We start from the raw sequence: 25,976 nt of genomic DNA on the forward strand, positions 1-25,976 counted from the left end.
GACAACTGACAAAGGTTTCAAAGACGAAAACCTTTTTCTCTAAAACTGGGAAAACAATTAAACTTTCAGCAGGACAATGAACCACAGCTACACTTTAGTAGCTTAAGAATAAGAAAGTGAACGTCCTTAATACGCCCAAAGTCCTGACTCGAATCCTGATGAGAAACTGTGGAAAGATGCCATGAGAAGTGCTGTTCCTACGTGATCCCAAAGGAACCCAAGAGAGATTTCACAAAATACTGCGTCCACATCTCTGATTATTTATGCAATTAACATGTTTTATCGTTTTCTCTTAATTTTTTGTCGATATTTGCTATGAGTTATCTGGCCCTTACAAGTCTCCCGTTTGAACTTTTAATATTTTATTTAAAACTTGACTTTTTAAAAATTGTATACATAATTTTGTAATCTGTAAACAGGACGCCATCAGGAGGGTCTGAATAATCCTGCAAGGCCTTGTATTGTTAATCTCCAACTCTGCTACATCTGCCAGAAAGGGCTGGAGGTTACAGCCAGTTGTGAACTGCATTTGATGTGTTTTAAAGCCTCTTGGTGTGGGTGTGTGAGTGTGTGTAGTTAAAACCACTGAAAAACTACACTTTTTGTCTTATATTCTAAAATAAATACAAGTCTTAAAACGTATTAACGCATTTGGGTGTAACTATGAGCCGCAACAAAACCTATGCTGTAAAGTGCAGTTGCTGACGCAGATTAATAAATAAACAATTTCTGTCTCTTGTGTACTCATTAAATACATACATCTCGGAGACCGAGATTAAATTTGTGAATGTTTCCAGCCCAAAATGTTCCTACATGGATGCTGTAACAGGCATGATGCATTTCAAGGCACCAACACCTCCTCTTCTTGTACTACAGGAAGGCACAGGAGGCCAGACTGAGAGGAGTAGATGTTGAGATTGTCACTGTGGCATCATGGAGATGTTCCGAATCATATGGTTATTATACAATAACATCAACACTGAAGAGTATCAAATCTGAAGAGCAGTTTGATACACTTCATGCTTGATTTTTGTTTCATACCCGATTTCCATTTAATTTTTTATTATATTTTGGACATTTAACACTAACTCTATCCCCTCTTTCACATGTATTATAAAAGAAAAAAGAGGGGGGAAAATAGAAAATAAACAGAAAATCAAAATGACAGATGAATCTTTATACAAGTTCTGACTGAAGCACTTTTCTGACTGCGCCATGAAGCTACAATATCTTTCCCATTTTAATCTTTTTGCAAATATATGTTGCCAAATTCTAAATCTAAGACTACTTTTCTCTGGAAGATATATTTCATTCATTGAGAAAACTGATCCCTGGACCTTCTGGCACAAGCATTAGATGAACTGTCACCAGAGGCAGAGAAATACATGTGCATTGTTGTCAGAATTGACAAGGAAGGTCCACATTTGAGCACTTGGTCTATCAAGCTTTTACCAGTGACTAGTGATGTTTCATGACTGCAATTCTGACAACAATGCACATGTATTTCTCTGCCTCTGGTGACAGTTCATCTAATGCTTGTGCCAAAAGGTCCAGGGATCAGTTTTAAGCTAAAAAAAACTAAATATAGTTCCTCAAGAAACTTCCATGTACACTCATACCCTGGTATAAGGACGTTCGATATATGAATTTCCGCTAATTCGAGCACAAGAAATTTGTATCTCGTAATTTCCGATTCGTAATTTGAAGTTCAAAAGTGACGGACTTTGGCCTAGAACTTCCTGCGAACATTAGAATTCAGCGCCAGGGAACAGCTGTCTGTTTCGGTGCGGGCGGTGGGCATTGTGGTTAAGGAAGCCGAGAGGCAGCAATGCTTTGTTCATGGTCACAGCAGAAGATTGTGGTCTCATTTTCAAAGTGTTTTTTTGTGTTTGTTTTGTAGTTGCTGTTTATTACGGGCTCTAACGAAAAGAAAAAAGTTTCTTTAGCATAATAGTTGACAACAGTATGCATATCATTCTAGCCAATCGCTTGGATAGTGATCGATCACGAAAGAATGAAAAGTGTAAATATGATATCAATTATTTTACAGCTATAGTTGGCTTATCTGAGTAGAACTGCGTTGTTCACTTAGCTTCATATAATGGTCTGTATGGTATTATATATTTAGAGTGGCTTTGAGTGAATCTGTCCTTGGTTCGGAACAGGGTGGAATTTTCCCAATGAGAAATAATAGAATTTTTATTTTCAATTTACAGTCTCCTGCCTTCCGAACAGATTTTCAGGAACAAATGAGTGTATTTTATGACTTTGCATGATCAAAATGAGAGTGTATAATTTGACAGGTGCTTACTGTAGTTATACTCAAAAGATTTGTCACATTTGACTTATAACTGGGGGTCCTAAAATAACAAATATGGACTTTCCATGCTTAATCTCTCCATGAAGAAGTGTTAAAGGTTTTATGCAGATTTAAACATCTATCCTTCTATTCTTCAATTGCTATGCAAGTGCAAGCTCCTTTTTCCTTACTCCTCTCTCTTATATTCCTCCTTTATTTTCTAATATTCTGCAACCCGATATAAAACGTCACAAGATGTTTCTACCTTGACTTTATATCATATTTTATTAATGGGTCTATACCTGTCATTATTCTCAGGCTCAAACTGTCTTTAAGATAACATATTAACTGTAAATAGCTATGGAAATGAGAGTTATGCAAACCAAATGTCTAGACCAAGTGTTAAAATGTTACAATGCCATATCATATCAGGGAGTGTCAAAATTATAGAGTACTAGTAGGACCTCATTTGGAATACTGTGAAGAGTTTTGATCTCCACGTTTTAGAAAAGTTGCTGCTCAGGAAGTAGTCAAGCCATCAGATTCCTTTGTGGCCAGGAATGTAGTTCTAGTCTGGAGGGCTAAAAACTAAGCTGTTTTAGTCTTGAACAGAAAAGATCACAAGACCTGATGGGCAAATACTGAAATTACCCAAAGGCACTGACAATGCCAGCCCAGTGACCTTCTTCAGTATCAACAGTGAAACAATAAATTGTAAGACACAACTGGAAACTATGCTGAAATGTACTCAAACTGGGAAGAGGGGGTACTTCTTTATCATTATCCAAAGGTTTGTGGGACTGTGGAAGAAGCTAAAACCAGCCCAATAACATGGCTTTATTCAAGGAAAAGGAGGAAGTACTCTCATACCAACTACTACTATCACCTACCAAATGGGCAAGATGTCCTGAATGTCCTCATGTGATTTACAACTACTCTTAAAATCTTACTGAGATAACAAGTAACTTAACTTCCATCAAAATTAAACTTAGTTTAAAGGCAATCTTATTGTTTTTTTTTCTTTCTCTGCATAAAATACTTACCTTTATAGCTTTAATAGCTGACTTTGTTATCTGGGTCATTTTTGCTTTGGAGATAGGTGGCTTGTATTCATTCAAAGTGTACAACTGAAAAAGAAAAAAAAATCAAATTGTAAAACAAATCTAAAGGCTTAATAATAACTTTTATTTATAAAGTGCATTTCCAAAACCAAGGACGCTGAAAGCTTACAGCCCAGCTTTCTTAAAATTGACGCAAAAACTGTACACTATTGTAATTAATTTTTCATGACCAACATTCAGCACCTGCTACAACTTATAAAAGTCGCAGTTAATGGATAGGCTTTGACGGCGAGAACACAACTTGCAAAAACAGAACTGTATGGCAAAACATGAAAAAGGACCACAAACACGGCAGTCTTCTACTATTTTGTTTATTGTTGTAGAGCCTCCTTCATGGACATGACTTTCACCCTTTCTTTTCCTATCTGTTTGTTAATCCATCTTCTACAGTGGAACTGCTCTTGTATTTGGAACTTTCCTTCCATGGTGCTGTGGATTTATGGGATTAAGGTGTTTGACAAACAAATATGCGACTGAAAAGGGCGATTTGAGTTTAAACAAAGACCTGTCTGAACTATTATCGCCCTACTCCCCACCTCGCAAGCTTCGCTCTTCTAATTCTGGTCTCCTAACTGTCCCCCAAGCCCGTCTACACTCTATGGGTGACAGGGCCTTCTCCTGTTTTGCCCCCAAGCTCTGGAACTCTCTCCCCAAGGATATCAGAGAGTCACCTTCTTTAAACTCCTTCAAATCCAGACTCAAAACCTTCTTCTTTAGAAGAGCCTTTACTTAACTGGTTCCATTCTTTACCCCTCTGCTCCTACTATACTATACGGTCTCCTGTGTATTGGATATGTGTTTTATCTTGTGTATTTTTTATTTATTGTTGTTGTCATTCTGTAAAGTGCTTTGAGAAGCCACCTTTAAAGGCGCTATGTAAAATGAAGTTTATTATTATTAAAGTTTTACCTATGGTATTAATCTCTACTTTGCAAACTACTGGAATATAAGTACCTTACTTTTAGAAATGCAACACTCTGATTTTATTAATAGAAAAATTTTATAGCCCCCCATGAATATGGATATGTAAGTCAGTAGTAGTTTTTCACTTTTTATTTTCCTAAATCACAGCAGTTGTGAAATCCTAACAGCTTGATCCACAACAACCAAAACAGAACTTAATTTTATTATAAAAGTTTTCTGTTTGTGATATAGTACCTTTATGCAGCCTGGTATCACAAAGCATACAATACTGAACGCTTCAAATTCTGCAATGCAAAAGATTTGTGTAGAGACTGCACATTCTACAAACTGAGTAAATATTTTACTGAAATCCCAAATCATTGTTTAAAAAGGGGGCATCTTTTTTAAGATATGGAATTTATCTAAGCTTAAGTGCACTTGTGGATATTCAACTGGCAGTCCTTTCAATCCACTTCAGTACAGAACTCTGCTATAATACTAATACCAACCTCCTGAATTATCTAATGATTATTACAACCATTCAACAATTAAGATATGCGCAATAAAGATGAAAAGCTCAAAACTCTGTAGAGGTTGTAGATTGTCAAGGTTCTCACAATCTACTTGAGATTTTTCAAGATAAAATTCTTGGTAATACATCAGATGTGCTGTTTTACACTACTGTATTTATAAATGTCTACTGATTTTTGTTTCAATGCTTGTTTCGGAAAACTTGCTAATGTAGCAAACACACTTGCATATTTTTAACTTAACATCTGAAATCACAGTGGGAAGAGAGCGGGGTGCTGGATGCTGATTACTGCACTGATTTTCTTTTAATGATGAGATATCAGGTCTCAGGCGATAATACATTTTACTAGCAAAGTCACCTGCCCCCTTCCACTGTTAAACTTTTATGCATTATTATCGCTGTCATCTAGTTGTCTGAAATAAAGTTTCAGAAAGAACACTTTGTTGCCATTGCAAAAAGAGTCAGTTTCCGTCTGGCATGATGTCCCCTCAAACATTTTGTAATACCTCTGGAGTTTATACAGTAGAATCCTGGTTTATGGCTTAAATTAAAGCTAAGCAAGTCACTATTATCAATGAAAGGGAAGGACAATTTAATTAACAGTTAGGACCACAAACTTACCATGGTTTTTAACTAAGATTGGGGTTACAATGTGAAGAAAAAAGGCATGTCTCAAAAGCCAAGTTGCCTTACTGAACCTTTGTTTTTTAAAGATCTTTAAAAATAAATACCAGAGTGTGTTATACGTGACAATTGCCAGTTTTATGGCAACTTCCTACCCAAATTAAAAATAAAACATATTAGCGTAGGAAACATATGATAATATTTCCAAAACAAACCTGGCTGCTTAAAAACGACGTGCTTTTTTGACTGGTACGGTATCTGTCCAACGCTCACAGGCCTACAACTTAAATATTTACTTCGTAAAGCCATGTTTTAAAATATTCTGATCAGCCTTGTACACGATCGTGTATTACAAGAAGCATTTCAGCTCCAATTAATGAATAATAGAAAAATAAACCATTATATAAACATTATATAATGATGTTATCTCGCATTACTGACTATTCTGTAGAGACTGTTTTTTTCCACTGGGCCCATCCGCCTGGTGCATTAGCTGCTTAAAGCTACAACGCACTTCCAGTGATAAAAACACATATATTAACACTCATAATTTAAATTTTAAAACGACTGTACTTCTCTGATAGTTGGTTTAAAATAGAGAACGGTGTTTACGTCTTCCCTGAAGGTAATACTCCTAATACGGGTTCTTTCACGGGGTTCAGGGGATTGCCAGTTTCAATCTCGTTACGCGTTCAACTACAACCTGTTATTGAAACTAGCTACGCAATTCCATTAACAATTTAAACTAATTCGCTGTTAATCAGATCGTTAGTCAGGTTAACACCATTGCAAACATACCACAGCCTAAGCCTAGCCGGCATTTTTGCGGTACCCGTTCTGCGAGACAATAAAGACGCTGCTATTACAGCCCTCTATAAAACACGGGCAACTTCGCGTTTAAGACCTGTTTCCTCCTCTACAAAACTACCCTAATATTATAATTCGTTCTTAAAACGAGCGAAAGTAGGCGATACGCGCTTTCTGCGTTGACTTTGCGTGCTGTTTCTCTTAGTGTTAGCTCTGCAGAGAAAAGAATGAGGCCCAGCGCCCACTGCCCCCGCTCCCTCCGGCAGAAAAGCCAAGCTACGTGCCTCACGCATGAAATAAAACAAAAACTACACGACGTTTTGGTGGGGTCAGGTGCAAGATGAATATACAAACCTCGCCGTTAAACGCCTTAACTGCCTCCATGGTGCTGTATTTCGCGGTGCCGAGCTCGTTTCTTTCTGGGCAGCGGTGTCGCTTTCACAGCCCCGCTCGCTGCATGCTCCGGGTCGATCTGTGTGTGTGCGAGATGGAGGGGAGGCAGCCAATATGGCGGCTCCGCCTGAACACAAACACCGAGAGAGCAGCCAAGCGTCCGTGTTCGGGCATTGCAATCCGTCCGCCCGACGGCGACGACCAGTGTTTGGGTACTGCCGTTGCTTCAGTTCCTACCCCCACCTCTCTCTCTCACACACACACACCTCTTGAGGTAAAAAAAAAAATGTTGCTCTGTGTAAAATTTTAAAACGAGTGTTGTGAGGTCCATTCTGTGAAAAAATTAAACTTCAGGTTTTTAATGATCGCTTTCCTTTGCGATTTTAATCTTAGGCCCTCACACGCCTTCCTCTGTCAGCACACATAAACACAGTATGTTTTTGAGCGTAGATGTCACCCGCCTCTTGACTTAGTTTGACTTTTGTTAACTTTTGTGAAATCTTGCTTGTACTATGAACAAAGGAATGACTGTTGTGTTTTCTTGAATTCGTTGTGTCTTTTTCTTTTCTCGGTATCGCTTCCGAGATCACAGAAGCAGAGATTACTCCAATCAATATTTCTGCCCCTTTTCGTCTTTGATTTACAACATTTTATTATGTATGTTACACGTTTTTCTTTTATAATATTATGTTTAAGAACACGTCTAACTGTAAGAAGACACATTGTAATATAAGAAAGGTTATGTGTACATAGTACTACAGCATTTTCCTCATTTACTGGTACAGGAGACTTTGCTGTTGGATAAAACGCCCATTTTGCCTGACAGAAGATATCCATTATTTTATTGAGCAAAAAAAATCTACAGCAGGGTTACGATGTTGTAGCCTAGTAACTTTAATTAGAAGCTAATTAAAATTAAATCTGGTCAGTCTTGCATGGTATCCTTTAGCTGAGGAACAAGTAATAGGTTTATTCCATGCTGAAAAGAGAAGAAAGAAAACAACGTTTCAGCCGTGGAGCCTTCTTCGGGTGTGAGCCTCACACCTCACACCTGAAGAAGGCTCCACGTCCGAAACGTTGTGTTTTCTTTCTTCTCTTTTCAGCATGGAGTAAACCTATTACTTGTTCTTTTTCAGCCTATGCATGCTGACGCAGCTCCCCACATGAACTACAGTACGTCATCCTTTAGTTGAGATGTCAAACTCAGATACTTCAGTTGACACCCAACACAATCTTACTACATAACCTTGTAGTTGAGGTTCACTGTCAAAATGTTAAAACTACATAGTACAGCAGTTGTTGCTGTATTGGTAGATGATGTTGGTATCTTTTCTATGGAATACACGGGTATCTACGAGCCCCTAAACACTTTTAATCCTATTGAGCACCATTGCTGATTTACTTACGGAGTATCAAAAGAAATGTACTATTATTTATGAATGTTTTCATGAAACACATGGATTTTGGATAGCAAAAATCCATGTGCTTCATGTCAACTCTTTAGCGACAGTCAATTGATTTCAATCTCATCACAGGTGACGAGATGATTTCACCTACTGCATGTCAAACCTGGTGAATGTCAAGGTTATGAAGAGAACAACGTTTCTCTAACAACTTTATCCTGATGTAATTTGACAGCTAGTAGCAATGACAATTGAAGACACTGGTGCTTAAAGTCAATTTAGGGGGAAAAAAAATTAGTCACTCCCAAATCTGTTCAACTCATGAGCACCATTGCCTGTTCACTTTGGGTTGTCATTTACCTCCGTAAAATCATCATCAAGCAGTTCAATCAAGATATGAACTCAAGAGCAACGAAACTTGATTTGTAATGAACAGCTGACCCATTCATTTTCAAAGCCAATTGTCATAGAGTAGAGGGACCTGATCAAAAAAAAGTGCAGAAAACTGGAAGCCCTATTCATTCCTAACAAATAGTACATAGTGTTTTCTCAAAAGATTACGGTGCTCAGGCCTTCAGTTTTTACTGTATATTCTTAATATCAATAGGCAAATTATGAATAAGTACACGCAGTATCACAGTGATTTTTTTTTTTACCGTAATATCTTGTGGCAACTAAAATGCCATCTCATGTTGCCTTTGTAATGTTGACTTACCGCGGGGCTGACAGATCTGAAAGCAAGCACCTGGCACAATTCATTACCTCTCTCCAGCTGCAGGATACAATTTAGATTTTGGATGTTGTGGCCCTACTGTAGTTTTTTTCATACCTGTGGGTTAAGAGGAGTTATAATTTTATGAGGTATGTTCCATTTTGAAAAAAGATGCCATGTCCCAATATCTTACCAAAATCACTTTAACCGATATGAACAAAGATATTAGACAATTGCATTTCTCTGTTTATTGTTTTAGCTGACGTAAAAGCTCTGTTTCAAACACGCGGTAGTAAAAGCATACTTACAGGGCAATAATAAAAGAAGTTTACAGATTATCTTTACACTTGCATATGTACAAAGACATCTATGTATTTACAGTTTTAAAAATATTAAACTATTTCCTGCCATAAAATACTTTCATATAAAGGTGCCCCACCTTGCACCATTCCCATAATTTCCCCTGACTTGTATTTGCAAAAACAAGAGATTGATTTCACATGCACATAGGAGTAACAGACAAATGTTCCAAAACACTGACTCAGCGATACAAAGCCCTGCTTTTGTAATTGTTGGCAATTCTCTCTGATATTCTCTGGCATTCAGTAGTGTCGACATTTGTGCTCGAGGGACTAGGAATCCAAATATTTTCAAGTATATTATCTAAGTAGTGCATCTGTTAAACTATATAGAATTTGATAATATAGCATAAAGGTGTTAAGAAACAGAGTATTCAGATCTCATAAAGAGGAACAATATCCACAACAACTATTTTAAAGATGACCTCTACCAACTAATCCCAGGCATGACAAATACATACTAGCTGGAAGGGGAAGGGGTTGAGGTGAGGAATCCAAGACAGAACAAAATCTTTTAAAAGGGAGAAAGCCGAGATAAAAACCACAATTTGTATGGTTTGTGTAAAAAACAAAACAAAGGCACGCATCAGGGTTAGTTTAGGTCAAAGTCAAGAAATTGTCCATTCCCAGCTTGTAGTCGTTTCCAATGTTTCTTCCCCCACTGCATCTAGCACATCAATAATTAAAAACAAAAGAAATAAGTCTGAGAAAGTCCACGCCAAAATTAACTTACTAATAATGAAGCGTTCCTTTTTCTTTAGTATAGTATTTGGAATTAAAAAAAAGGTTTCAGGGCTGGGTAGGTAACTTGCCGGAGTTCTGTTTCAGAAAGACAGCCCGCACTTATTCTTTTCAACCAAAGAGGGCGCTGGTGAGCGGCTCCCGCATCAGAGCGATCAGTGTACAGACAGCAGCGTTTCTAGTAGGCGACCGGGTCAGACGTTCGTCTCCGTGCAGGGACGAGGCTGCTCAGACGATGTAGTTTGTTCCTCTTTGCTATTCTGAAGAGGGCGGTGCTGGCAGATCTCCTGAAGCAACAATATGTTTGTTTCCCTCCATTTTCTGTACTTCTCCGCTGTCAGGCTGGGGTCTTGTAACAGTACCTCGATGGTAATCAGGTCTGCTTCTTTGGCCTGAGGTACACACAAGGAAATGAATGTTACGGACACCAGTGTTTCCTTGCCTGCAGTATTAACGTTCCCGTTGCGAATCTGTCATAATGCCCAAAAAATAACCTTATCCTAAACTAACTTCATACTGTATTCAACAAGCAAATACATTACATTTAAAGAAAAACGGGGAAAAAAAATCCATATAAGGCAGTGTGCTGCAAATCACCGCTCTTTAATCATGAGATGAAAAGTATGGATCTTTTTAAAAGATATTTTAAAAGATGTTTTTGCAAAGACCATGCCATTTTATGATGAAAAAATGTCGTTAGTGTTCAATATATATAAAAAAACTTTTATTAATCCAGTTCATTCTTTAAGAAAAGAAGTCTTAGGCTGCCATCTAGTGTCTGGCCTATATATCCTGCAATAGGTCTCAAATCAAATCATTCATGTGTAAGGCTCCAGTTGTGTAAGGAGTTTTTACAGCTAGTTCCAGCTAACAACAAGAATCTGACAAAAAAAAGGTTGGTTTTAGGTGTGCCAAGCAGATACAGGAAACTGGCAATTCATTTGAACAGTTTAAAATGGCGTTTTTCACGTTTTAAGCAGAAGCTGCAGTACATGGAGTAACGCCGTAGAAACAGCTGTATATAAGTCTCAAGTGGAAACCTGGGAGGCTGTGGAGCAGTGGTAGACCTGGAACACATTCACAGACATTTCGTTTCTTTCCCCATAATTGGCAAAGTCCCAGAAATAACCCCACATGTCATTACTACTGTATTCTGGACGTCTAATCACATAATAAACACCTGTTATTCAAACACGCCATCCCAGATTTAACCTCAGTTGCTGGTTTCTAGCCGTTCTTTCCTCCTTTTAGTTAAATGAGGTGAGGGCAAAAAAAACACCTTAAGATAATCAAATTTGTGAACAAAGAGCGATAATCTGTCACTTAAGTTTTAGAGCTACAGTTCTGAATTACAGACACGGCCATGTTTCTATGGTCAGCTGAGACGCGTATAAGATCCACCCGTGGTCTTCCAGCCCGAGACGCTAAAATCGAGCTCCTCCCCCCCCCCCAGCCCTGAGATTTTGCCAGCGGGGGACCTACCTTCAGAGTGCTGTTCAGGCTCCTGACGTGATGTAGTTTCTCATTGACATCCTGATTTTTGGAACGTCTGATGAATGATTTCCGAAAGTCCTTCTTGGTTGACGGTTTGCGCTCTCCAATTGGAGACAGGCTGGCCTGTTTCAGGTGGATGTACAACTTTTCCATTTCATCTGAAGTGCTCTCCCGGCTTTCTGTGACAAAATGAGAACGCTTGAAGGCCTGGGTGCAGTTACCGCAATAATAGACATGGGCTGCATGAGTCTTCTTTTTGGAAATGCGTTGTCATATTTCTCAGTGAGAACGGTAAGAGACACGATACAATTGTACTTTGTTTCTGCTGGAGCGATTTCAATGAGAAACACTATGCTGTTTTTACATTTGGCATTCTGGAAACGATGAGCAATGCTGCAATGTTCCCGTTTTGTTTTACTTGCACTAATTGCACCAGCAGTTGTGTCAAAAAGTTGTGAAAAAGTGTGTGGTGCATTTTGTGCTTTAGTGACTCATTTTGGAAAGTGTGGGCGACCCTTCTAATGGGTGTTGGGTACTCTCATCATTTCTATGGTTGCCGTTTTGCCCAGGGGCTACTGAAAAGGTCCAGCACGGCAAAACTACCCACAACTAGGAACTTCCCGAACTCCAGCTGAACTGTACTAAACAGATATTAACAGATGAACTGAACTTTCATATAAGTGACGTATACTTTTACACACTGTATAAAAATACGAAGTGATTTCAGTACGATTTGGTAACAAAATAGCTCTCTACTCTATGTCAATTCTTAAAGATTTCATTTTTACGCTGTATTGATTGAGAGTAAAGCCCAGCTAAACAAAACTTTTTAAATAAACATTTTTTTAAATGGAAATATAACTATGACTCAAACTGCATCACCACCATAACCTTCATACCAGCCTAGTCAAGAAGACAGATGTACTGTAGCTGTGAGACCCGGTTTCTTTCAGGAAACAGCTGGATGAGATTCTTGGATCAACTAACTAATGACTGAAAGGATAGATGGGCCAAAAGCCTCCTGCATTGGGTACCAGTCTTATGTTCTATTGGGTGTACACAGGCAAGCTGCCCTCTTCTTGTTCCATCTCTGAGTGCAACCTTTCTACTTTCAGAGTGGGAATACCCTTTATTTGTTCCTTTGCAACACAGACCCACCTCAAACTTACTGTCTCTTCAATCTATCACAGCAGATTTGTACAAAGTAAACTTAAAGGCCAGTAAAAGTACTTTCTGGTCAGTTATTTCAGTACACGACCAGACAAGTCCTAAAGAACTCAAAATGACGATTTTAACAGACCAACACTGTTCTGAACGACTGGCATCCATTCAATGATGCCGTAGAAGCTCTATTGAAAGCCATAAACAAAACCCTGAGTAACCACAGACAGTATTTTGTCTTTGATTCCTCCTGACAGATCTGCAATATTTACGCATCTCGAACTCTGTGCACGTATGTGGTCAACTCTGTCGGACACAGAAGCGTACACGATCTCTTTAAAAGCTCCTTTATGGGTTGCATTTCTGACGAGCACAATCTGACCTTAAGCAACAAATGACAACAGGAAGTGTGGTCTCTCTCAACTTCCCCTCTCTGTATTGTGCACTTCTATTAATAGAATTTTTTTTTTTTAAATGTACTGGCAAGTAATGTTCAAAATGCTAACCCAAAACATCCTACTTTGCATTCTCTGGAGGGAGAAAACATTTCATTTTCTGCACAATAGTAACCACATGTCGAGAAAAACCTCAGAGATTTCTGAATCTAGATTTGTATACCTCAACAATAAATCTCTTTCCAAGCTCTTCTCCTCACCACTTCTTGGGAATAGTGGTGGACATTACATTTTTGGGGTCCAAAAAGGTAAATTTAATAAACCAGAGTATCTATCCCATTTTGGCACAGTTGTAACAATGATGTTGTATTCACGTTGTAAGAAACAAAATCCATTATTTCTTCAGTACATTTTTTAATATGTAAAAAAAACTGAAAGAATGGCACTATGGCTCTGCAGCATTAATCTCTCCTGCTCCAAAGTACTTAAAATTGCTAAAATAAACATTCTATACAGTAGCATAATTGAGCAACAAACTAATTATACATGTTCAGATATTATATATCATTCGGTAATCTCAGGTCTCAAAAACAGCACAACATTTTTTTGGATTTTCGGCATTCTTTAAAGTCTCCAGAAAACAAAACGAACAATAGTTTATTATGGAATTCACTTGGCAAGGCTTCAACTTTGCAAGATGCACCTTTGCTTTGACCCAACATGTCACTGGTGTAAGTAAAATCCCACTCAGACTTTTTTTTAATACATTTTCCTTCGCATTTGGAATATCTGCTTTCGCTCTTGGGTATCATCCTGACCTACACAGTTATCCTCCACCTTTTTCCCTTTTATTTCCTCACAAAAACTCATTGCAGTTTGTAAAACATCCAGGATGATGTTTTCAGTTTGCCATTACTGTGAAATCAATAAGGCAGAAAAAAGAAAAACTGGGAAGAAAGCAATGCAAAATATTTAGTTTGCTGCTGGAGAGCACCGTGTAGGAATGGTTCTGGATTGCTCAGCTTTATTTAGAATCTGCTCCTGTGTTAGGATTTTGTCAACAGAAAAAATCCTCAATTTCTGCTCAGAGTTAAACACTGCAAATGGATCTGACTTCATCGCAGCCACGCATTTTTGTTCCCCAAGTACAATTCCGATCTTGAAATGAACAGCTCAAAAATATTTCCAATATTTTAAAGTTCTGTGTTCTTCATTAAAGGCCGCAGCTCTTCTGAAGAGAAATATCCCTGCTACTCCACTTCTTTGTGGAAAATGAGAGCCATTCTTTGTCAGGAGACAACAACTTCATTTATAGAATAAAGTATATATATATATAAAAAAAGAAAAACTTCAAAAACAACAAAAGAAGCAGAAACTGATTAAACGGGAAACAGTGCAGTATGTACCCATAGTTGCAAAGTAACATTTAAGGTAGCTGTTGCTAAAAAGGCAAATCTGAGAAAAGATCCCGAGTAAGATGGCAGCTTTCTGCTTACCATCCTCAGTCGGTCTGGACGACGGAGATGCCATGTCGCTGGTTTTCCGATCTCCACAGATTACTACAGCAGGAAGCTCCACGTGCAACTGAGGGTCCTGGGACTCACCGTCTAACGAGCTCCCCGTCTCCTCCTCGCTGCAGACGGGGGGCGGGTGCTCCGAATGAATCTGTGCAGAGCAGGTCAAAGACACTGGAGCCTCGGAAACGGGGCTGGGGTCCACATCCCGTCGGGACTGGGCGTCTTTGACCGTGAGCTTGGACAGGGAGGCAGCAGACCTCTGTGATGCCATGGTGCTGGCCGGAGAAGAGAGAGAGCCGGTGGCCTCACTGGGAGGATTTGAGGAATAGGGAGGAGGGAGGGTCTCCTAATCAATGAACCACAGAAAGCAGCAGATTTTTTAAAATGCCTTGCAATTGTTTATACATTGTGCACACTGTACCATCTATTGCAGGTCCTGACATCAAAACAAAGGGAATCCACAATCTAAATTACTATTGTTCTTTTTCTGCTGACACACAATCCAGCGGCTATGGTCTTGCTAAATTCACTGGTCAACATCTGAATCTGGCTACCTGATCCTTACTTTGTCGAATCACAAAAATGCTATTAAAAAACAGAACTAGAGAAAAACCAAGTGATTACTACTCAGAGAAGTATTAAATTTAACCCAATAATAAGGGAGAGCTGTGACCTCTCTACAGATTATTTAGTTTAGAAAAAACATTTTGTATAAAAAACAGACTAACTGTATTAACAGGAAAGACAAACCAGGTTTCAGAGAGTTGGCAATACAGTGGTTTGAGTTTTGATATGACGGTAGCATTCAAATGCAAATGCAATTACAAATAACTCCTTAAATGACAGAATGAATAAATGTCAGTATTTAAGAAACAGGATTCCTCCAGCAAAGAATATGAGCAGAGCATGGAAAAACATTTAAAGGAATGTGGAGCTCGGTTCAGTAATGTAATTGGATTCATGTCCAACAAAGCAGATTAAGTAAAGGCTAGGATTAATCGCATTCCATTGTCAAACTCAGTACATTCTGCTCGCAATTCACACATTAGAGCTTGCTAATGCTTGCTAAGTAGTGAAAGGTGCATGATTTCAAAGATCAACTGATCAATCTAAAGTTAAGTGAGAGGGACTCTTGGACATACAGCTGCAAAGAGGCATAGTTAATGAATAAATGAACGAAGTTGGTAGCAAGCTTGCAAAAGAGCTGAATAAACAACTTCAGAGGCATTTCCCCTCGCTCAAGGCAATGTCTCAGGGACAGAGCAGGACTGACCAATACCAATTTAAGGAACTAAACAAAGATAGAAAAGGTCGTCATTTACGATTAAAATAGTTCTTTTAGATTTTCCTTTTTTTTAAAGAAACAAGTGATTTGAAGACTTTGTAAGCTATTACATAGCTGGACATAGTTCTCTAGATCACCTAACAAGCTACTGAAGGGGCAAACACACTCACTGAATCGGGTGTGATGTGCGCTGAATAGGGAGGGGGTGGCGTCTCTGTGATCTCCGCTTCTTCATGATCACTTTCTTCACTCCAGCACTCTGAATTCACAGAAACACAGATCAAGCCAAGCTCTAGCCCATCAAAGGACAACATTTTATTCCATGTAGATCCAGTACCAGCGTCATTATTAAAAGCTGTTTTCTGACTTATGAAGATGAGTGCTATACACAGTTTAGAGAAATCAAAATACAGAAACATTGCGTTGCTTTTACAAGCATACTCTATGTAATAAATCCATCCTTTTGCCTTTTACAAGGTGGATAAAAAAGGACCTACAGTACAGATGTGAAATTAGATTTTGTGTGAAATCAAAAACATAACTTACCTCCATTATTTTTTTCTAATGGCTCATAGTGGATTGCAGCCAGGCCTAGTTTATTCAACCACCTGGAATTAAAAAAGAGAGTAAAAAAAAGTAGTTTGTCACCGAACTACACAATACTTGAAAACGTCTTCACATTCAATCTTCACATTGTTCAACGTGTAAATTTCACACACTTCAGTGAAAATTATGTTTCTCTACAGGTTAAACTAAGAAAAGGCAAAATAATACTACAGCAGACTCCTGGGCCACTCTAAAGGAAAGAAAGAACTCCGTTACTAATAATAATTCCTTAAGTTCATACAGCACTTTTTATTCCTTAGGATCCCACTTCACACAAGTGAAGAGACCCATTGGTATCCACCCCTGCACTCACCTGGCTGACACATGGCAACATGGCAGCAGGCTCCGGTGTAGAGGGAAGAAACTGCTTCATCAGTTTTATTAATGGGGGATTTTAGGAAGGCCATAATGTACAAGCCCAGAATGGAATCTAGTCACGACACCAGGTCTAACATCCCTACAGTTTTGAAAAGTGCCGTGGGATCTCAAAGGACCAAGCAGGTAGGACCTCTGTTGAACATCTCATCTGAAAGATGGCACCTCCTACAGTAGCGTCCATGGTCACCGTGCTGCAGCACTAGTTTGGAAATCCAGCCCCGGACGGAAGAGTGCCTCCTGCTGGTCCAACAGCGCCTCTTGCTCTTCCTGCTGCAACCTGGCTCTCCTTGAAAGTCTCTAAACCACAGTGCTGACAACAACTCGCGTTGCTCAATTTCTGAGATTTGACGAGATCAGGCTACAGAGAGGTAACCTCACCCCCTTTATTGAAACAATTAAGCTTTCCCATTCAAGTCTGAATCTGTTTTAGACAAACCCAATGAAATCACTGCTTTAATAAGGTTTACACACACTTTGTGGGAAGCACACTGCTTCTTGGGTATCGAATGACTGCTTTTAATGTGGTTCTAATTTCATATAGCACTATTGCTGGACAAAGTTCCAAGAGCTAAGGTAGAGCTTACTTAAAGCACATTTCTCAATAAGCATTAAAATACCTTTTTGCAACATATTCCCTAACTATATTTGACCATTTTGATAATTTAGTAAGCTATTCAAAACAAAATAATGTGTGCACTGTGCCTTTAGCTAAATCCATTGCTGCGATACCTCTAAAGTATATTAGTTTAAAATGCAAAGCAAGTCCGTGTCATACTAACATTAAACAACAGCATAAAGTAATCGTGATAGTTTATAATAATCAAAAATACATGGAACTCAAAAATCTGTTTTGGACTCAAACATGAAGAAGCCCTTGACTTCAGGGAAAGCCGATTTCTTGTCTGTATGGTATAGAGTTTACCGACTTACATCAATGTTAATTGATTAGGAAGATGGAAGATCATTGACATAAGAGGCAAACATCATTTGATAGGTCTCACAACAATTAAATAACTGAACCAACATGAAAAAATCCCTGTCATGGTTCATTCGATTTACAACAGTAAAATCAATAATTAACTGCCACCATATCGTTAGCAGAGCTCCAAAGATGCCAGCAAATCTGGTTTTGTTGGAACACTAGCAAAAAACAAGCTCCAACATGGTTTAAAAAAATCATTATTTTCCTGTACAACTAAAATATATCCAATTTAGTTACCCATCAGTCTTTCGGTGTCTGAATGCAAGTTTCACTTACATTTTTAAAACTGACATCTGAATTTTCTAATGATTACAATATGAACAATAGACACAATTATACAGCATTCTGTTTTGTGCACTACTGTCTCGGTCTGCTAGGGGAAAATGTAGATCAACCTTTTCAAGTGGTCAGAAGAATTAAAGGTGAATATGAAAAAAATCCTACCGCACAATGAAAGCGCAACAGTCTTAGTTTGACATCAAGAGCTCGTTGCATAAATGCATCATGTTATTTACGTTTTAAATAGTGAGCATACTGGTTTGTGGATTGAGTAGAAATATTTTGCAGGGTAAAAACAGCACTGACCTCAAGACGTGCGATTTCATAAATATGACAAATTCTTAGTGTTCAGGGTTTGAATCATGCAAATGCAAAATTGCCACAGTAAATTGTTTAATATCTTTGTAAACAGACCAAAAAGACACAAATTTTAATTAACACAAAAATTTCCAAAAATATAACCATTCATGCCTGAGCAATGAAAATCACCTAGTTGCTACCAGTATGGGTGAAGGCAGTTTATCTGGAAAGGAAGTTGCCCAGAAAATGAAATGAGTGTTTTACCTCTACAAACAGCTATTTAAGAGAAACCTGTCCTGAAGTGACCATATCCTGGAAGACAGGACTGAACTATCATATATCTGTCTAATCCATCTGCTCTGTCATTTTCTGACTTGAAGAGGCTATAGTGCAACAGATACCAGGATGAAATATTCCACACTTCAGCAGAGTCACTTTAGCTCGTCATCTCCGTAAAATGATCTGCATTACTATGAGGCTATTCTGGGATAACACAGCCATTTTCTGTAGGCCAGAGTACATCTACTGTGGCGCCAGAAAGAGATGAGACGTGGATATATTCACAGAAGAATATTGTTATGCCCTTGTCAGACCTGACAGAAGATAACATCTGTAGATACTGTAATGTCGTGTTGTCTGTTAGACGGTGAAAATCAACTGGTGGGAATGAGGTGGGAAGGAGCCTTGTTGTTCAACAATACATTGACAAAGTCCTTAGCAGCTTTCCCACTCCTGCAAAGCCTATCCAGAAGTGTCCATATTTCCCCAACAGGACAATACAAGACCACACAGTGCATTAAAATGGCATAACTTCAAGGTCTTGGTATGGCCTAATTTTTCTCTTGATCTGTCTCACAGGACATCTTCAAAAACAAAGTCCTCAACACCATCGACAGGAAACAGCCTTTAGCAGCTGGCTGTAGCCTACTAAACGAGTGGGAGAAGTCGATCACTCCAGAAGTCTGTCCAGAGGATGATTAGGTCTTGGCATCAAGTTGGCCAAGATCTGCTTTGGGATAGTATCACCGTTACTAACTATAATGTTTTCATTTCGACAGTGCGTAACATTTCATATTGGAAACCGATGCCAATTATTGGTCTGTATTTTTATTATCGATATCTGCAATTAGATCTGTTTTAGATATTTGATTAATTAGAAATATTGCATTTCCTATGGCAACATTTCACACCTCTCTTCACTTATCCTGACTTCACACCTCCTGATTGGCCTCTCTTTCTGTCCCCTACTCCCGCCCCTCGCTCCTCCTCTCTCCCAGCTTTGGTTCTCCGGCTACATTACCTTTGCTTACTGCCCTGTCTTTCTCACACCTGAAGAAGGCTCCACGGCTGATACGTTGTGTTTTCTTTCTTCTCTTTCCAGCATGGAATAAACCTATTACTTGTTCCTATGCAGCCTACGCATGCTGACGCAGCTCCCCACCTGAACTGGTTGTAGTATGCTTTTATAGTACTCTTCTCTACATATTCACACGCTTTGCCTACAGACCTCTATCACACTAAAATACAGAGGCGGGAGGTCAAGCTGCCCACGTTTCATAAAAGGCTCTGTACCCTTGCTATAATTGTCAGCCTCCTGCGTCAGACCCTTCAAGATGCACAGCTTCTTCATTTTGTGCTCTTTTGTGCTCATGTTGTGGGTCTCCTCCCACATTTTATGTAACGCATGAAAGAAAGAAAACATTCTCCCTCAGAAAAAAAAAATGGCATTTGCATAAAGCACCTCATTTGAATTTTGATTCCTGTGCAGCATCTCACCAGCGTAGGGTTCCAAACGCTGGTAGACCACAGAATAGAAGCAGGGTGCCGCGCACGGCGGAGACAAGCAACTACTGCACGACTTACTTGTTCATCTCCTCGATGCTCTCTGCTGCAAAGTAGAACGTCATGATCCGCGGGTGGCTGGCCTTCATGGCACTGCGCAGAGACAAGCACAGACACACAGAAAGACGTGTCAGACATGAAGCACGATCCCGCAGAAACGGCTTGTAAAAAACAGAGAATAACAGCTAACGATCTGAAATGGCTGAAAGTTCCCACAGGAACAGCTGGTGAATGGTACATAATTATTTCAGTTCCAAATGAGTGACTTTTATTTTGGATTCAACCCTAAACATTTCATTATATGTCCGCGTAATATCTGCCCACCTCATGTTGGAGGAAATTTCAGGAACAGGGCTAACGTCAAAAACGAAGTCGGGCAGATCTCACAGGACATGGGAAAGTGTTGTTCCTGTGCTACTTGTTCGGAATTCATGAGGAATTTGCAGCCATTATGTGAAAATATCATGACCTTGTCTCTTCTAAAGGACACAAAAATCTTTACAAATGACAAAAAGGTCATGCGACCCCTTTAGCTTATTTGGTTGCTGGTCGCCAAGGGATCCAAAGACCTTTTCCAGCCATTTCTTGCAACAGGCCATGGGATGTGATTTCATATAATTCTTGCACAGCCTATTCCAGACTTGCACAATCCTCAAAAAACATCACTATCAGAAACTATCAAACACTTAGACAATTATTAACCAGAGTTTGAGAGCTAAAATAGACATGGGTTCTAGCCTATATGACCTAACTTCTTTCTTCTTTCTATTCGCCATTAAAATTTAAATCCCATTCATGGAAGACTCTAAATTAAGTGTCCAGCTCAAGCCATGATTGCTCTTTGTGAGAAGGTACTTCACAATCTCCATATTCATTTCACTCCTGCTCAGTTTCTTATTCTTCTGGGTTATTTCAGTTTAGATACGTGTAAAACCTTGAGTTTGTTATTAATACAAATTAAATAGGAAACTAATGCAGCCATGCAACATGCATACTGATCACAAAGCAGAATAAATATTCATAATTTTTTATTTAATACGGATTGTGGCTGAAATCTTTACAAAACGCAATTTTGATTGACGAGAATCTACTGTTCTAAGATTCCAAATGTTGGGCAGCGTTTTTAGTCCTCACTCATGAATGACTACAGCCATCTCTAATTCATTTAATATCTCTATAAATTACTTAAATAGTTCCCAGTATCTCCAAATGTTTTGTTTTAGTCATATTCAGTACCTTTGAGAGGGGTCTTCTAAACCAATTGCAAAGGTTCTACCTCAAAGTGTATTTTTTTTAATGTTAACAATGAAATAAAGCAATCTTAAGGCCTTTAGTTAAAATACAGGTTTTTATGTAAAAAAACAGGAATTAACACCAAACTGCGTGACTCAGACACCTCAAGCTGTTCACATGCCCAGACGCTTCCTGTGACATGAGGAAGCGCTGCTGGCTCTTCAAAACTACCAATTCACTGCGGCTTTAACAACTGCTGAAAGTAAGAAAATCGCTCTTTTGCACATATTTGAAACACATCTCGTCTGCAAAAGACACTATATCCAATTATGTGCCTCTGTATGTTAGGAAGTGCAGATGCGCACAAGTTTCAGGCACAAACTAGATGACATTGTTCATGCTTGCCCCTCACACGCTGTCCCGTGAAAGAACCCTTACATCAAAAACCACACATTTGCATACCATGAATTTCAGATAATACTTTTCTTTTCAATGATGACCGTGATGCTAATCAAAATCACATTTCTAAAATCACTGGGACTTAGCTATAAATCCACCCATATAGTGCAAGTGTGACATTTTACTCAGTGTCTGCTGACTGTCTTGCAGTCAATACGCCAAGCAGGTTGATGTTTTCTTGTCCAATCAGTTAATTCATTCTCAGGGTCCATCTGAGACAAACTATACGCTTCGCTTCAAAGAGCAAGGTATAGATTCTGCAGTCTTCAAGGAGTATACAGTAATGCAAACTGGCTTGAAGTAGGAATTTATATTTATAACTGCATTTCTTCAGCACTTTACTTAAAGTAAGAAAGTTTACAATCAAGAAGAGGCCATTCAGCCCAGCAAGCCCCTTTGATACTAGTTAAATGATGAACATCCAGTCTAGACATTTCTTGAAAGAAACCAGAATGTCAGCATCAACAACATGGTTGGATAGTTTCTTCCATACTCCCACGACTCTTTGAGTAAAGAAGCGTCTCCTGTTCTCAGTTTTGAAATGCACTTCCTCAGTTACACACATGACAGGATCCACTTCATTCACAAATGAAAAGCGTTGCACCAAACAAGATGTGCAGCAGCTATTATCTGCCACAGGACTCACTACACAGAAGATCAGGCAGACGTGAAAAATTGTTTCACCGGTTGAAATAAGGGGGAAATCTGGATCTGGGAAAGGCCAGATTGTACAAGCCTAGAGAAGAATTTAGCCAGGACCTTGTAATTAACACCCGTTTTTCCCAAAAAGTGCCAAGCAATCCTCAACAACCATATAGTCAGAATCCTGATTATTTTTTAGAATACGTCTGTAATCTGAGTTTACACTTGAGCTTTGGGTAGCTACTAGTAAAGTGATGAAGAAGTAATAGATATACTGTAACAAGATTGGACAGAGGCAAAGATTATCAGGACTTCAGTGGTCTTCTTTGGAAGGACAGTCATTAGTGAAACAGACCTTTTATGTACAGTGTGGTGAAAAAGTAAGTATACAACCCTTAAGATTTTAGGGTTTAAAAGGGAACTGCAGTCCCAATTACTCAGACTGATTATGAAATGTCAGTAATAAAATAAATTCATTGATGTTATAGAAAATACCAATTGCAAATTAGGCACAAAATCATGAACTTTGGGAAAGTACTGTAAGTTCCCACGAATTGTGACGTGATGCGGCCCTTCCTGCTCACTAGTCACCTAATGACTAATGTAATGTGGTAAAATATAAAAATTCTACTTCCTCGTTTGTGTAAAAAAATCAGAGAGCACTCAATGAGTAAGTGCACCCTTAATTCTACCATGTCAATTAAGAGGGTATGTAGAATCGGGAGCACCAAAAGATGTGCAGATGATTAGCTGATCATTGGGAAATTATTTCCACTTGTGTATACTGTAAAATCAAAAACCTTGTCAGTTTGGCCTTGAACACTCGGGTTTGTGGTAACACATCATGCGCAGATAAAAACAAAATCTGTGACAGTCTGAGAAAAACAATTGTTGCTGCTTAACAGTCTGGGAAGGGTTACAAAGCCATTTACAAACAATGTGAAGTCCATCATTCCACAATGAGATGGAAATGGAGAGAATTCCAGCAGTGGCTGTCTAACATTCTCTCAAGATCAGACGGTATGAAGCTCCTAGAAGTCTCACAGAACCCCAGGTTACCACCTGGGAACTACAGGCCTCTCTCGCTATTGTAAATGTCAAAGTTCTCGAGTCCGCCATCAGGGAAAGACTGAATAAGAATGGCTTTCATGGAAGGATAGCCAGGAGGAAACCCATGCCGTCCAAGAAGAACACTGCAGCACGGCTTAAGTTTGCAAAATGACACTTGAACGAAAAACGGCAAATTCGGGGGAAAAAAATGCGCTTTGGATCTGATGAGTTATTCGGCCATAATGCAAAACTTGATGCTCGGCAAAAGAAATGAAACCTTGCCTTTTGCCAGAAGAACCTCATACCACCCATCAAGCACACTGGTGGTGGGGTGATGGTTTGGGCCTGCTTTCCCACCCCAGGACGTGAACGCTTTGCCGTCTTCGAGTTTATCGTGAATTCCACACTACACCAGAGTATTCTATTCTAGGAAAATGTGAGGCTGTCTGTATGACAGCTGAAACTGAACTGAAAGTGGATCGTGCAACAGGACAATGATCTGAAAACACACAAGCAAACCTAGTCCAGATGGCTCAAAAAGAAGAAATTCAGGGTTTTGAAATGGCCAAGTAGAAAATCGCACATAAATCTCATAGAGATGCTGTGGTGGGACCGAAAGAGAGCTGTGCATACAAGACTGACCTCAAATATCACACAGGTGAAGCAGTTCTGCAAGGAAGAGTACGCCAGTATTCCTCCCAGGCAATGTGAGAGAGTGATCAAGTCTTACAAAGCGATGTTGAATTCAAGTTGTGGCACACAGCTTAGCAACAATAAGTTTGCGAATCAAGGGGTGCACTTCTGGCTGATTGTTTATAATAATGACAAAGCAGAATTTTTATGTGTCATTTGTCAAATGAGGTCGTGTGAAGGTCAAATATGCCTAAATAGAGTATGTTAAACCATAAAAAGAGGGTGTACGTTTTCCACTGTACTGTACATAAATGTTTTTATATCCTTAATTGAACCAGATAAGTCAATTGAGAACAACTTTTTCAATGGAGACCTACTGTACAGTGGTGTGAAAAAGTGCCCCCTTCCTGATTTCTTATTTTTTTGCATGTTTGTCACACTGAAATATTTCAGATCATCAAACAAATTGAAATATTAGACAAAGATAACACAAGTAAACACAAAATGCAGTTTTTAAATGAAAGTTTTTATTATTAAGGGAAAAAAAAAATGCAAACCTACATGGCCCTGTGTGAAAAAGTGATTGCCCCCTAAACCTAATAACTGGTTGGGCCACCCTTATCAGCAACAACTGCAATCAAGCGTTTGCGATAACTGGCAATGAGTCTTTTACAGCGCTGTGGAGGAATTTTGGCCCACTCATCTTTGCAGAATTGTTGTAATTCAGCCACATTGGAGGGTTTTCGAGCCTTAACCGCTTTTTTAAGGTCATGCCACAACATCTCAATCGGATTCAGGTCAGGACTTTGACTAGGTCACTCCAAAGTCTTCATTTTGTTTTTCTTAAGCCATTCAGAGGTGGACTTGCTGGTGTGTTTTGGATCATTGTCCTGCTGCAGAACTTAAGTGCGCTTCAGCTTGAGGTCATGAACAGTTGGCCGGACATTCTCCTTCAGAATGTTTTGGTAGACAGCAGAATTCATGGTTCCATTTACCACAGCAAGTCTTCCAGGTCCTGAAGCAGCAAAACATCCCCAGACCATCACACTACCACCACCATATTTTACTGTTGGTATGATGTTCCTTTTCTGAAATGCTGTGTTACTTTTACGCCAGATGTAATGGGACACACACCTTCCAAAAAGTTCAACTTTTGTCTCGTCAGTCCACAGAGTATTTTCCCAAAAGTCTTGGGGATCATCAAGATGTTTTCTGGCAAAACTGAGACGAGCCTTTATGTTCTTTTTGCTCAGCAGTGGTTTTCGTCTTGGAACTCTGCCATGCAGGCCATTTTTGCCCAGTCTCTTTCTTATGGTGGAGTCATGAACACTGACCTTAACTGAGGCAAGTGAAGCCTGCAGTTCTTTGGATGTTGCTATGGGTTTTTTTCTGACCTCTTGGATGAGTCGTCGCTGCGCTCTTGGGGTAATTGTGGTCGGCCGGCCACTCCTGGGAAGGTTCACCACTGTTCCATGTTTACGCCATTTGTGGATAATGGCTCTCACTGTGGTTCGGTGGAGTCCCAAAGCTTTAGAAATGGCTTTATAACCTTTTCCAGACTGATAAATCTCAATTACTCTGTTTCTCATTTGTTCCTGAATTTGTTTGGATCGCAGCATGATGTCTAGCTTTTGAGGATCTTTTGGTCTACTTCACTTTGTCAGGCAGGTCCTATTTAAGTGATTTCTTGATTGAGAACAGGTGTGGCAGTAATCAGGCCTGGGTGTGGCTAGAGAAATTGAACTCAGCTTTCCAAAGATGTGATAAACCACAGTTGATTTATGTTTTAACAGGGGGGGGGGCAATCACTTTTTCACACAGGGCCA

The 25,976-nt window shown here is 39.2% G+C and overlaps 2 protein-coding genes across 5 annotated transcripts in view; both read right to left on the reverse strand.

The window, feature by feature from the left end:
* scaf8 (SR-related CTD-associated factor 8) overlaps window positions 1-6,808 on the reverse strand; it is a 91,223-nt gene extending 84,415 nt beyond the window's left edge. For 2 of the 3 annotated variants that reach the window (XM_088909429.1, XM_088909427.1), the window contains exons 1-2: window positions 6,641-6,808; window positions 3,343-3,426 (exon numbers count right to left, since the gene is read on the reverse strand). In XM_088909429.1, the coding sequence (XP_088765555.1) occupies window positions 3,343-3,426; window positions 6,641-6,670 (114 nt within the window). In that variant the 5' untranslated portion in view covers window positions 6,671-6,808. The remainder of the gene's footprint in view (window positions 1-3,342; window positions 3,427-6,640) is intronic. The other variant, XM_088909431.1, reaches the window with a different exon arrangement.
* Window positions 6,809-9,027: 2,219 nt separating this feature from the next.
* ipcef1 (interaction protein for cytohesin exchange factors 1) overlaps window positions 9,028-25,976 on the reverse strand; it is a 29,572-nt gene continuing 12,623 nt past the window's right edge. For both annotated transcript variants that reach the window (XM_088909435.1, XM_088909434.1), the window contains exons 6-11: window positions 20,155-20,226; window positions 16,293-16,354; window positions 15,917-16,005; window positions 14,549-14,807; window positions 11,377-11,567; window positions 9,028-10,286 (exon numbers count right to left, since the gene is read on the reverse strand). In XM_088909435.1, coding sequence (XP_088765561.1) covers window positions 10,089-10,286; window positions 11,377-11,567; window positions 14,549-14,807; window positions 15,917-16,005; window positions 16,293-16,354; window positions 20,155-20,226 — 871 coding nt within the window. In that variant the 3' untranslated portion in view covers window positions 9,028-10,088. The remainder of the gene's footprint in view (window positions 10,287-11,376; window positions 11,568-14,548; window positions 14,808-15,916; window positions 16,006-16,292; window positions 16,355-20,154; window positions 20,227-25,976) is intronic.

Source organism: Atractosteus spatula, chromosome 2 (assembly GCF_055471065.1).
Source record: "Atractosteus spatula isolate fAtrSpa1 chromosome 2, fAtrSpa1.hap1, whole genome shotgun sequence".
Lineage (NCBI taxonomy): Eukaryota > Metazoa > Chordata > Actinopteri > Semionotiformes > Lepisosteidae > Atractosteus > Atractosteus spatula.